The 14,690-nt window shown below is 37.5% G+C and overlaps 1 protein-coding gene across 1 annotated transcript; it reads right to left on the reverse strand.

Annotated features, from left to right (window-relative positions):
* Positions 1-9,937: 9,937 nt before the first annotated feature.
* On the reverse strand, positions 9,938-10,867 carry LOC123936281 (olfactory receptor 15-like). Its single transcript, XM_045996925.1, has one exon. It carries the CDS (start codon positions 10,865-10,867, stop codon positions 9,938-9,940), a length of 930 nt encoding a protein of 309 aa, XP_045852881.1.
* Between the last annotated feature and the right edge of the window lie 3,823 nt (positions 10,868-14,690).

Genomic DNA, 14,690 nt, shown 5'->3' on the forward strand with positions numbered 1-14,690 from the left:
ATATGTCAGAAAGGGAATTCAGACTAACAATTCTCCAGGCAATAGCTAGGTTGGAGAAAGCCATGGATGACCAAAGAGAATTGATTAGGGCAGAACTGAAAGTCACCAGGGATGATGTTCAAAATACTCTCAATGAGTTCCAATCTAATTTAAATTCTCTAAAAGCTAGGGTAACTGAGACAGAAGATAGAATTAGTGATCTGGAGGACAAACAGAGAGAAAGGGTCAGGAGGAAGCCTGGAACAAACAGCTCAGAAGCCACGAAAACAGAATCAGGGAAATAAATGATGCCATGAAACGTTCCAACATCAGAATTATTGGAATCCCTGAAGGGGAGGATAAAGAAAGAATTCTAGAAGATATAGTGGAAGAAGTTGTCTATGAAAAATTTCCCAATCTCACGAATGGAAACAACGTTCATGTACTATTGGCAGAGAGATTTCCTCCCAAGATTTTAGATTCTTATAAGTTCTCACAACACCTTATATTTAAAATGAGGAATTATGTTTCAAGACAGACCCTCTTAAAAGCAGCTAGGACAAAGAAGCTCCTTACATACATAGGAAAGCCCATTAGAATAATGTCAGACCTCTCCACAGAGACCTGGCAAGCCAGGAAGGACTGGCAAAATATATTCAGAGTACTAAATGAGAAGAACATGCAGCCAATAATACTCTATCCAGCAAGATAGATACTCTATCCAGCAAGATTTAAAATTAGTGGAGAGATAAAGAGTTTCCAAGAAAGGCAAGGCTTAAAAAACTATGCAACCACCAAGCTGACACTGCAGGAAATATTAAGGGAGGTTATGTAAAAGAGAAAAAATCCTAAGTATATCATTGAACAGAAATATAGAAACAATCTACAGACAGAAAGACTTCAAAGGTAACACGATGTCAATAAAAACCTATATCTCAATAATCACTCTCAATGTGAATGGCCTAAATGCGCCCATAAAATGACACAGGGTTGCAGATTAGATAAAACGACAGGACCCATCCATATGTTGTCAACAAGAGACCCATTTTGAACATAAGGATACACCCAGACTGAAAGTGAAGAGATGGAGAAGCAACTTTCATGCCAATGGGCCTCAAAAGAAGGCTGGGGTAGCGATTCTCATATCAAATAAATTAGATTTTAAACTAAAGACTGTAGTCAGAGATACAGAAGGACACTACATAATTCTTAAAGGGACCAAGATGATCTAACAATTATAAATATCTACGCCCCCAATATGGGAGCACCCAATTACATAAGAAAACTATTAATCAAGATAGTCATATTGATATGAATACATTGATAGCAGGAGATCTTAATATGCCTCTCTCAAAAATAGACAGATCATTGAAGCAGAAAATCAATAAAGAAATTAGAGCATTGAATGAAACTTTGGACCAGATGGACCTCATAGACATATACAGAACATTCCACCCTAAAACAACAGAATACTCATTCTTCTCAAGTGCACATGGAACCTTCTCCAGAATAGACCACATACTGGGTCACAAAGCAGGACTCAACCAATACCAAAAGACTGACATTATTCCCTGCATATTCTCAGATCACAATGCTTTGAAACTGGAACTCAATCACAAGGGAAAGTTCAGAAGGAACTCAAACACATGGAAGCTAAAGACCACCTTGCTTAAGAATGCTTGGATCAACCAGGAGATCAAAGAAGAACTTAAAAAATTCATGGAAATCAATGAGAATTAAGACACTTCATTGACAACCTGAATATACCGATGGCTAGTAACAAGATTGAAGCAATGATCAAAAAACTCCCCAAAAAACAAGAGCCCAGGCCATGACATATTCCCTGGTGAATTCTACCAAACTTTCAAAGAAGAAATAACACCAATTCTTCTGAAGCTGTTCCAAAAAATTGAAGCAGAAGGGAAACTTCCAGACTCTTTTTATGAAGCCAGCATTACCCTGATCCCCAAACCAGGCAAAGACCCTACCAAAAAGGAGAATTTCAGACCTATATCACTGATGAATATGGATGTTAAGATTCTCAACAAGATCCTAGCAAACAGGATCCAGCAGCACATTAAAAAGATTATCCACCATGACCAGGTGGGATTCATCCCTGTGTTACAAGGTTGGTTCAACATTCGCAAATAAATCAGTGTGATAGAACACATCAATAATAGAGGAGAGAAGAACCACATGGTCCTCTCAATTGATGCAGAAATAGCATTTGACAAAATCCAGCATCCGATCCTGATTAAAACGCTTCAAAGTATAGGGATAGAGGGAACATTCCTGAACTTCATATAATCTATCTATGAAAGACCCACAGCAAATATCATCCTCAATGGGAAAAAGCTTACAGCCTTCCCGTGGAGATCAGGAACACGACAAGGTTGCCCACTCTCACCACTCTTGTTCAACATAGTATTAGAAGTCCTAGCAACAGCAATCAGACAACAAAGAGAAATAAAAGGAATCCAAATTGACAAGGAAGAAGTCAAACACTCTCTTTTCACTGATGACATCATTCTTTATATGGAAAACCCCAAAGACTCCACCCTCAAACTACTAGAACTCATACAGCAATTCAGTAACATGTCAGCATACAAAGTCAATGTACAGAAATCAGTGGTTTTCTTATACACTAACAATGAAAATACAGAAATGGAAATTAGAGAATCAATTCCATTTACTATAGCACCAAGGATCATAAGATACCTTGGAATAAACCTAACCAAAGAGGTAAAGGATCTGTACTTGAGGAACTAGAGAACACTCATGAAAGAAATTAAAGAGGACACAAAAAGATGGAAGACCATTCCATGCTCTTGGATTGGAAGAATAAACATTGTTAAAATGTCTATACTGCCTAGAGCAATCTATACTTTTAGGCCATTCCAATAAAAATTCCATTGGAATTTCTCAAAGAGCTGGGGAAAAGAATCCTAAAATTTGTATGGAATCAGAAGAGACCCCAAATTGCTAAGGAAATGTTGAAAAACAAAAACAAAACTGGCGGCATCACGTTACCCGATTTCAAGCTTTATTACAAAGCTGTGATCACCAAGACAGTGTGGTACTGGCATAAAAACAGACACATTGACCAGTGGAACAGAGTGGAGAGCCCAGATATGGACCCTCAACTCTATGGTCAATATTCTTTGACAAAACTGGTAAAAATATACAATGGAAAATAGACAGTCTCTTTAATAAATGGTGCTGGGAAAACTGGACAGCGATATGTAGAAGAATGAAACTTGACCATTCTCTTACACCGTACACAAAGATAAACTCGAAATGGACAATAGACCTCAACGTGAGACAGGAATCTATCAGAATCCCAGAGGAGAACATAGGCAGTAACCTCTGCGATATCAGCCACAGCAACTTCTTTCAAGATATATCTCCAAAGGCCAAGGAAACAAAAGCAAAAATGAACTTTTGGGGCTTCACCAAGATCAAAAGCTTCTGCACAGCAAAGGAAACAGTTAACAAAACAAAGAGTCAACCCACGGAATGGAAGAAGATATTTGCAAATGACAGTACAGACAAAAGGTTGATATCCAGGATCTATAAAGAACTTCTCAAACTCAACACACACAAAACAGTTAATCATATCAAGAAATGGGCTGAAGATATGAACAGACACTTCTCCAATGAAGACATACAAATGGCTATCAGACACATGCAAAAATGCTCATCATCACTAGCCGTCAGGGAGATTCAAATTAAAACCACTTTGAGATATAACCTGACACCAGTTAGACTGGCCAAAATTAGCAAGACAGGAAACAACGTGTGTTGGAGAGGATGTGGGAATGGGGAACCCTCTTCCACTGTTGGTGGGAATGCCAGTTGGTGCAGCCACTTTGGAGAACAGTGTGGAGATTCCTCAAGAAATTAAGAATAGAGCTTCCCTATGACCCTGCAATTGCACTGCTGGGTATTTACCCCAAAGATACAGATGTAGTGAAAAGAAGAGCCATCTGTACCCCAATATTTATTGCAGCAATGGCCACGATCACCATACTGTGGAAAGAACCAAGATGTCCTTCAATGGGTGAATGGATAAGGAAGATGTGGTCCATATACACAATGGAATATTATGCCTCCATAAGAAAGGATGAATACCCAACTTTTGTAGCAACATGGACGGGACTGGAAGAGATTATGCTGTGCGAAATAAGTCAAGCAGAGAGAGTCAAGTATCATATGGTCTCACTTATTTGTGGAGCATAACAAAGAACACGGTGGACATGGGAAGATGGAGAGGAGAGGGATTTGAGGGAAACTGGAAGGGGAGATGAACCATGAGAGACTATGGACTCTGAAAAACAACCAGAGGGTTTTGAAGGGGCGGGGGTGTGGGGGTGGGAGGTTGAGGAACCAAGTGGTGGGTAATAGGGAGGGCATGTACTGCATGGAGCACTGGATGTGGCGCAAAAACAATGAACACTGTTACACTGAAAATATACAAATAAAAAAAATTAAAAAAAAAAAGTTTTACTGCACAAACAACAAAATGGCTTTTAACCAAGATGGAGTCGCTCTGGCTAAATAAGTCCTTATAAGACAGACTACTCTTGATTGTTATGTGGCAAATTTAATAAGCAAGAAAATTTGCATCCACGGCTTATCTTAGGCAGCTGCAAGATGAGTAGATATTTTCACTTACATGCCAGAATCTTTAAAGTTCACACTGAGGCTTTAATGGGGATCATTCACATATACAGTCCAGATCGTGTCAACAACACATTACTCAGTCCAACCCACATTTTTAAATGGCTCCTGGAGTAGGAACAGGAGAAGGGAATACATCCCAAGGATAGAGGATGAGGTAAGAAACCTCTGATTACCCAGATCCTCCTTGCAGGTCACTCAGCATTCATATCCTCTTGATGACCCCCTACAACAGGAGATATTTCTGTCTATATAAGGTCAGTTATTCTGTGACTTTTGCTTACTTAATTCAATCCATTTACATTTAGGGTGATTATTGATATATAAAAATTTACTAGTTTCATTTTAATTGCTTTGAGAATGGTTTATAATTCCATTTTTCCTTTATTTCCTCTTTCTGTATGCATTTGTAAGTTCATAATTTTCTGTTGTGGAACATGATGACTCTTTCGTCTTTATCTTCTGGGAATCTTCCATAGATTTGTGCTGTGGTATGAGGCTTACATAAAACATCTTATAGGTATAACAGTTTATTTTAAACTGATATAAACTTAAATTTGGTCACACAGAAAGACCCTACACTTCCTTCCCCTTTCATATATGTATGTTCCCCTTTTTATACTTTTGATGCCACAATTATTCTTTTTTCATATTGTATATTCATTAAGAAATTATACTAACTATAGTCATTTTAATATTCTTTTTTGTTAACCTTCATCATATAGTTAATTAGTTAATGGTGTGGGACATAAAGGCGAAAGAAAAAAAAATCTTACTGTCTACAGCCTGTTAACAAGTCCTTGCAACAGGTAGAGTGACCTTCCTTAGGAAAGCAGCTGTTTCAATGTTGACACTTTACTAAGGGCAAAAGGCAATCTTAGCTTAACATTATCCCAACACCCTAGGATCCTGTAAGTCTACATTAACATATAAAAATTATTTTGGAGACTTCCTTTATCTCTACCGCCAACCAGATATATGTTAGTAATCAGTCTCCAAGCTTATGGCCCACAGATATATATCTGATATATATACCTCACAAGATTTTATTAGACAGTAATAAATGACCTATTTCTGAACAACAGTTAGGCTCTCAAGGTCTTGGAAAACTTCCTTTTAAAATTCCTTAGAGATTTATGCATCTCTAACCCTCTCCCCACTTGAAAGTATATAATCAGTCCCCTATCACAACCCCAGTGTGGCTCTTTATGCCAATGGGTCCTGTCCCATGCTTTAATAAAACCACCGTTTTGCACCAAAGACATCTCAAGATTTATTTCTTGGCCATTTGCTCCAAAACTCAACATTTTCATATTAGTTAACACACCATCAAATTAGAGAATTAGAGTTTTCAAAACCTGACTATATATTTACATTTACCAGAGTGTTTTATATTTGGTATACTTTTAAAAAATTCATGCTAATATATTTACATTTCAGGGTGAAGAATTCCTTTCAGTATTTCTTAAAAGACAAACCTAGTGGAAATGAAGCCCTTTTATTTTTTGAGGATTTATGAATTTTGTGAATTGATTTCTCCAAATCTCTCCTCACATTTCAGAAGTTTATATGAATTGTTTTTTTAAATACACTTTTAAGATAAACTTTCTATTCCCTTATCCCACTTGTCTATTTATAATTTGAGGATTGTTTCTTTTAATGTTGCTTCATGTATTTTATTTACTCTTTTTTTACTCTTTATTTACTCTTTTTACTTTTAAAAAAAATTCCCCTCTGAACAAATAATCTTCGAGCTTATGTATTTTAATCAATACATCATTTATTCTGTCTTTGAATTTATATGTTGCATTTTTATTTCATTTGTTGTATTCTTCAGACTCAGAATTTCTGTTTGTTGGCTTTTTATTTAAATTCAGTTTGCTAAGGTATAATATGTTATTAGTTTTTGATATAATGTTCACTGATTCATTAGTTGGATACAACACAATGTGCTCATTCTATTATGTGCCCTCTTTAATTACCATCACACAGTTATGACATCCCCTCATCCACCTCCCTTTCCACAACCTTCAGTTTGTTCCTGGAGTCAGGAGTCTCAGATGGTTTCTTTCCCTTTCTGATTTATTCCCATTCAGGTTTCCCCCCCATTCCTCTATTGTCTTCTGTACTACTCATCTATTGTCTTCTTTACATATTCTGTATATATTCCACATATTGTGAAACCATATGCTAATTGTGTTTCTCTGATTGAGATATTTCATGTAGCATAATCTTCTTCAGTTTCATCCATGTCAGTGCAAATGGTGGGTATTTATCCTTTCTGATGGCTAAGTAATGTTACATTGAATATATGAACCACATCTTTTTTATCTATTTGTCTTTTGAAGAATATATTTGTTCCTTCCATGGTTTCGCTATTGTAGACACTGCTGATGTAAACATTGGGGTGCATATGCCCCTTCTTTCCAATACATCTGTATCTTGGGAGTAAATACCTAGTAGTTCAATTGCTCAGTTATAGGGTAGCTCTATGTTTAACGTCTTGAGGAACCTCTATACTGTTTTCCAGAGTGGCTGCAGCAGCCTGCATTCTCACCAAAAGTGGAAGAGGGTTACCCTTTCTCCACATCCTCACCAACATTTGTTGTTTCTTGTCTGGTTAATTTTAGCCATTCTAACTGATGTAAGGTTGTATCTCATTGTTTTGATTTGCATTTCCCTGATAACTAGTGATGTTGAACATCTTTTTATGCATCTGTTAGCCATTTGTATGTCTTCTTTGGAGAAGTGTCTGTTCATGTCTTCTGCCCATTTTTTTTACTGGAATATTTGTTTTTTGGGTGTTGAGTTTGAGAAGTTCTTTAAAGATCATGCATATCAGCCCCTTGACTGATATGACATTTGTAAATATCTTCTCTCATTCTGAAAGTTGCCTTTTTTTTTTTTAGATTTATTTATTTATTTATTTGACAGAGATCACAAGTAGGCAGAGAGGCAGAGAGAGAGAGAAGCAGGCTCCCTGCTGAGCAGAGAGCCCAATGTGGGGCTCGATCCCAGGACCCTGAGATCATGACCTGAGCCGAAGGCAGAGTCTTTAACCCACTGAGCCCCCCAGGCGCCCCTGAAAGTTGCCTTTTAGTTTTGTTGACTCTTTCCCTTGCTGTGAGAAGATTTTTATCTTAATGAAGTTCCTAGAGCTCCTTTTGGCTTTTGTTTCCCCTATCTTTAGGGGCATGTCTTGAAAGAAGTCACTGGGGTCAATGTCAAGGAGGTCACTGCCTAAGTTCTCCACTAGGATTTTGATGGATTCCTGAATCACATTAAGGTCTTTGATCCACTTTGAGTTTATCTTTGTGTATGGTGTAAGAAAGTGGTCCAGCTTCATTCTTTTGCATGTGGCTGTCCAGTTTTCCCAGAACCACTTACTGAAGAGACTGTATTTTTTTCAATGGGTATTTGTTCCTGATTTGTTGAAGATTAGTTGATGATGGAGTTGAGGGTCCATTTCTGGGCATTATAGTCTGTACCATTGATCTATGTTTCTGTTTTTGTGCCAGTACTATGCTGTCTTGATGATCACAGCTTTGTAATATAACTTGAAGTCAGGCATTGCGATGCCAAGATCTTTGGTTTTCTTTTTCAATATTCCCCTGGCAAGATAGGAAACAACAAATTTTGGCACAGATGTGGAGAAAGGGGAAGCCATTTCCACTCTTGGTGGGAATGCAATTTGGTGCAGCCACTCTGGAAAACAGTATGGAGGTCCCTCAAAGGGTTAAAAATAGGGCTCCCCTATGACCCAGCAATTGCACCACTGGGTATTTACCCTAAATACATAGACGTAGTGATCTGAAGGAGCACATGTACCCCAAGGTTTATAGCAGCAATGTCCACAGTAGCCAAACTCTGGAAAGAATCTAGACAGATGAATGGATAAAGAAGATGTGGCATATATAAACAAGCGATATTATGCAGCCATAAAAAAACAAAATCTCGGCATTTGCAACAATGTGGATGGAACTAGAGACTATTATGTTGAGTGAAATAAGTTAATCAGAGAAAGACAATTATCATAGCACCTCACCGATATGAGGAATTTGAGAAACAAGACAGAGGATCATAGGGTAAGGGAGGGGAAAATGAAACAAGATGAAACCAGAGAGGGAGAAAAACCATAAGAGACTCTTAATCTCAGGAAAAAAAAAAAACTGAGGTTTGCTGGAGGGGAGGGAGGTGGTAGTGATGGGGTGACCAGGTGATGGACTTTGGTGCTATGGTGAGTGTTGTGAATTGTATAAGACTGATGAGTCACCGACCTGTAATCATGAATGAAATAATACATTATATGTTAATAAAAAATAGAGCTACCCTATTCAATATAATATTACTCCGCTATCAGAAAGGATGAATACCCGCCATTTGCACCAACATGGATGGAACTGGAGGGGATTATGCTAAGTGAAATAAGTCAGAGAAAGACAATTATCATATTGCTTCATTCACATGTAGAACTGAAAAAATAGTGCAAAGGACCACAGGGGAAGGGAGGGAAAAATGAATGGGAAGAAATAAGAGAGGGAGACAAACCATGAAAGACTCTGGACTCCTGGAAACAAACTGAGAGTTACAGAAGGGAGGGGGGTTGGGGGTTGCATAACAGGGTGATGGGTATTAAAAAGGAAGTGTGTTGTGATGGGCACTGGGTGTTGTATGCAACTAAAGAATTGTTGAACACTACATCAAAAACTAATGATTTAGGGACGCCTGGGTGTCTCAGTGGGTTAAAGCCTCTGCCTTCGGCTCAGGTCATGATCCCAGGGTTCTGGGATGGAGCCCCGCATCGGGCTCTCTGCTCTGTGGACAGCCTGCTTCCTCCTCTCTCTCTCTCTGCCTGCCTCTCTGCCTACTTGTGATCTCTGTCTGTCAAATAAATAAATAAAATCTTTAAAAAAAAACAAACTAATGATTTATTATATGTCGACTAATTGAACATAATAAATAAGAACAAATGAGAAAATAAAAACAAAAACAAGGACAAGAGAAATCATAAATATTCTTCAAAAGTTAACTCTGAAAATAACATTTCCCCCTGACAAATATTCTGGATACTTACTATGTGTCAAAAACTGTCATTATGTCTCTACAGAATTTTTTAAACAATATGTTATGTAAAACCATAGAAATAAAGAGTAAGTTACAAATTACTGCCTTTAAACTAAAACTACTGTTTTGTAAAATGATAATTCAGTGACTCTCTAATGGAGAGTATAAGAACATCATGATTTCAACACCTTTTTTTGATTCAGAAGGACATTTTTCATTTGTGCATCATTTTATTTAGCAGTCTTTGCAGAGCATCTTTTACTTCTTTGTTCCTTAGAGTATAGATGAGAGGATTCAACAGTGGTGTGACCAAAGTGTAGAAGAAAGTGAAGATCTTGCCATAATTTGAAGCAAAGTGGTTCTTAGGATCTGCATAAACCATGGCCACTGTCCCATAAAACATGAAGACCACAATAAGGTGGGAAGAACAGGTGGCAATGGCTTTTTTCCTTCCCTCTTCTGAGTGGAGTTTCCCCAAGGCTCGAGCTATACAGCCATAAGAAGTCAGGATCAATACCACTGGTACAATGGTGAAAAGGTCAGCAGAGATGGTCATTTGCCACTCAATGGCTGAGGTATCTCCACATGCTAGGCGTATGAAGGCAGGAACTTCGCACAGAAAATCATCCAGGTGGTGGTGGGTGCAAAAAGGAAGCTGGAATGTGATGGGAGATTGGGTTACAGATTCCATCAGTCCAGACAGCCAGGCTATTAGTACCAGTTTCCAACAGAACTGATGATTCATGATGATGGTATAATGCAGAGGCTGGCAAATAGCAACATAGCGGTCAAAGGCCATCATCACCAACATAACACCTTCTGTTGCCCCAAGGCAGAGGAACACAGATAGTTGAATGACACAGCCTGTGTAGGTGATGCTCTTGTCTGGCCCCCACAAATTAGACAACATCTGAGGCACAGCAGTTGTAGTGAAGCAGAGATCCAAGAAGGAAAGATTGCTAAGAAAGAAATACATGGGAGTGTAGAGATGAATGTCCACACAAGAGAGCAAGATAATGGTTGAGTTGGAGAGGATGATCATGGCATATAAAATGATCACTATCCAGAAGAGAATTATTTCCAGATGGGGCCATTTAGTGAAGCCAAGAAGAATAAAGCCTACTTGGAAACTGTTGTTTCTCATTGCTAGTGCTTTTGACATTGGTGCTTGGACATAATTATAAGTAAGATTTTGTGAATGAATTTCACAGAAAGGATACAGCCATTACTAGTTTTCCAGGGGGTCTTAGGACATGGAACATTTGGATGTTTTTCCTTATATCCGAGCAGTTGTATACAATCTCTCTTCCATAAGTTTGTGTTTTTTATACAAAAGTGGTATTAATAAGATCCTGATGAGGAGGGCGCCTGGGTGGCTCAGTTGGTTAAGTGACTGCCTTCAGCTCAGGTCATGATCCCAGAGTCCTGGGATCGAGTCCCACATCGGGCTCCCTGCTCCTTGGAGAGTCTGCTTCTCCCTCTGACTTTCTCCCCTCTCATGCTCTCTCTCACTGTCTCTCTCTCTCAAATAAATACATAAAATCTTTAAAAAAAAAAGATCCTGGTGAGAAAAACAAAAATGAGATAAATGTAGCTAAAATTAAATCTCCTTACAAGTTAGAGCCCACTGATGAATACCTGAGGCCCGCAGAGTGTGACATTTCAAGGAACGCATGGCTGCCTTAATGTTGATGTTTCATTAGAGATTAAAAGCAAACTTATCTTAACAATAACCACATCTCCAAGATCCTGTAGACTCTAACTTCAGCATACAGAAATCTTAGAAACTTATGCTCTACCCCAACTCCCTCCACAAATTTAAAAATATATGATTTTTCACTCCTCACAGTCATAAGTGCAGCTCTTTCTGCCCACAGGTCCTGTCAATTTTTGCACCATAAAACATCTCAAGAATTCTTTCTTGACTATCACACTTGATGGCCCCAAATCAATATTACCTTGGGGATTTCTCTCTGGAATTTAATAGCAGCATTCCCAATGAACACCTTTATGCAATTAACATTCCCTTTTAGCTACATATGTAGTGTCTTTTGCATAGTTTTAATTTACATTGTTTGGTGATGTTATTAAGATCATGAAAAATGGAGATTATCCAAGGAACAAAGCCCCTGGGCTCTAAATATAGACCCTAAATAGTGAGACTGAGCATAAATAAACTTTTGAGTGTCTGAAGAACAACCCTAACCCTGGGATAGAAAACATACTAGTTTTTAAATGAAACAAAGGTCATTTAACCTTAACTAAGTTAACTTTAATTACTTAAGTAAACAAGTTTAAATTTCTGAGACACTATTCTTACCTTAGAAATGATTATATTATTATTATTATATCTCTATTTATCTAAGTAAATAAATAAATCGATATCTCTATTTATTATCTCTAATTCTTATCTCAGAGAATTTGGATCCAGATTAATGTGGATAATGTTATAATAGTACCTTTACCTTTGAAATAAAAACACTTAACCTTACAAACTAGGAAAAGAGAAAACAGTGAGATTTTTAAAAAGATTTTAGCTATTTATTTGACAGAAGGAGAGAGAGCAAAGGAAGCATAAGTAGGATGAGTGGCACAGGGAGAGGGAGAGGAGAAGAAGGCTCCTCACCAAGAAGGGATCCTGATGTGGGGTTCAATCCAGGACCTTGGGATCATGACCTGAGCTGAAGACAGAAACTTAGCTGACTGAGCCACCCAGGTATCCAGAAAGCACTATAATTTCTATATAATTATCACCCCATAAGCATCCCTCATTGGTTTTCTTCAATAATTGGTAGGGAATAATAAATAAATTTCCAAAAATCAAAACTAAAAGATATAAATAATCAAAATGACAAATTTACTAACTATGATTATTTTAAAGTTCTGCTTCATGGGCAGGAGAGAAAGATGGTCCATTGCCATTAGTTAAAGAATACTAATGTGCAAAACAGGACTTAGGGAAATTTTTTCGAGTATTAATTTTATCTCTTTAAGAAACTGAAGAGTAGTTCAGAAGAAATCTCAACAATGTAATACTGATAAGATAAAAAAATGTTGTTTGGTGAAAGAAACTGAGTTTTTATACTGTAAAAATTTAAATTTGTAAATGAGCAAACAATGCAAAAATTGAAACACTGGGAGACAGATTCTACTTTTCTTCCTTTTTTTTTTGGTGACAGATTCTTTTTTTTTTCAGATTCTTTTTTTTTAAGATTTTATTTATTTATTTGACAGACAGAGATCATAGGTAGGCAGAGAGGCAGCCAGAGGCAGAGGAAGGAAAGCAGGCTCCCTGCTGAGCAGAGAGCTCCATGCGGGGCTCGATCCCAGGACCATGACCTGAGCCGAAGGCAGAGGCTTTAACCCACTGAGCCACCCAGGTGCCCGACAGATTCTATTAAATAGCAATTTCACGGGTATTACTGAATTCCTGCCATGGGCCACACACTGAATGATAATGAGGGAATGTACTGTGAACAAAGAAATGAAATCCTTGCTCTTATCAAACTTACAGTTCCATGAATGTGAGACATGAAGTAAAGAAATGAGCAAATTATGGGGCGCCTGGGTGGCTCAGTGGGTTAAAGCCTCTGCCTTCAGCTCAGGTCATGATCTCAGGGTCCTGGGATCAAGCCCCGCATCGGGCTCTCTGCTCAGTGGGGTGCCTGCTTCCTCCTCTCTCTCTGTCTGCCTCTCTGCCTACTTGTGATCTCTGTCTGTCAAATAAATAAATAAAATCTTTTAAAAAAATGAGCAAATTATAAGTATTCAACTATTTCTGATCGTAACCACCATAAACAAGGGGGGAAATTAGGGTATTATAAGTGAGGATACCAATGGAAGATTCAAGAACCAAAGGATGATCATTTCTTTCTAGGGGATAAGGAGAGCAAATAGCCTGGTACTGAAGAATTATGTTAGTTCCAAGAACTCCTGCATGCATGGGGAAAGGCTAGAACCTGTATGCTGCAAGTAGTCAGGTTTGGCAGTTAAACTCATCTTCTGTATTCTAAGTTCCCATGATCATACCCTAAACTTATTTCATTTTTTTCTCTGCAAAGTTCTCTGAATTAAATACAAAATGCATATTTTGTTCCATAAGACTGCATCATCTCTTTTTCTCTGTTTCCACAGTTTTACCAATTTATCATCACCTAAGATGCAAACTGTATTACACTGTGGAATTTGGACAAAATGTTCATGTAGTTCAATTGGTTTTGAAATGATCATCGGTTTGGTTTTACTTCATGCAAAGAAAACAAATTCAGATTGATGGTGTTACATATTGTTTTCTGATAAACTTACTTTGACTTATGTTTATAAAAATACTTTGCTCACTCTTTAAATGGATTTTTTAAACAGTATAATATCACTTAAAATGTTTGTGAAACAGAAAAGAAACTAAGGCACCTCTCATCTTCCCATTAATATTTACTACACATATTTTGTTTCTTGTTTTCTATACATATTAATAACATTGATTGATTGATATAGTATATAAAGGCAGATATGGAAAAGAGTCACACTGTATCTAATTGTATTTTCAAAATAGCATAATTATGTATATGCAAACATGTACATAATCAAGAAAATCACTTTTTAATACAACATTGCAATAGTTTGCCTTAGTAATAGAAATTATATAAAAATTTTCTAAACAATCCACTTGTTGTTTTTAAAGATTTCATTTATTTATCCAACAGACAGAGAGACAGCGAAAGGGATAACAAGCAGAGGGAGTATGAGAAGGAGAAGCAGTCTTCCTGCTGAGTAGGGAGCCAGTCCAGCACAGGGCAAGATCACAAGACTCTGAGATCATTACCTGAGCCAAAGGCAGATGCTTAATGACTGAGCCACCCAGGCACCCCTAAACAATCCACTTCTTAATTCTTTTTTCTTTTCAATATGAAGAATTTTAAGAAACTCACCCTTTCAGTATGATAAATGAAATATTGTGTAGTAAAATT

This window comes from Meles meles, unplaced genomic scaffold, assembly GCF_922984935.1.
Source record: "Meles meles unplaced genomic scaffold, mMelMel3.1 paternal haplotype, whole genome shotgun sequence".
Lineage (NCBI taxonomy): Eukaryota > Metazoa > Chordata > Mammalia > Carnivora > Mustelidae > Meles > Meles meles.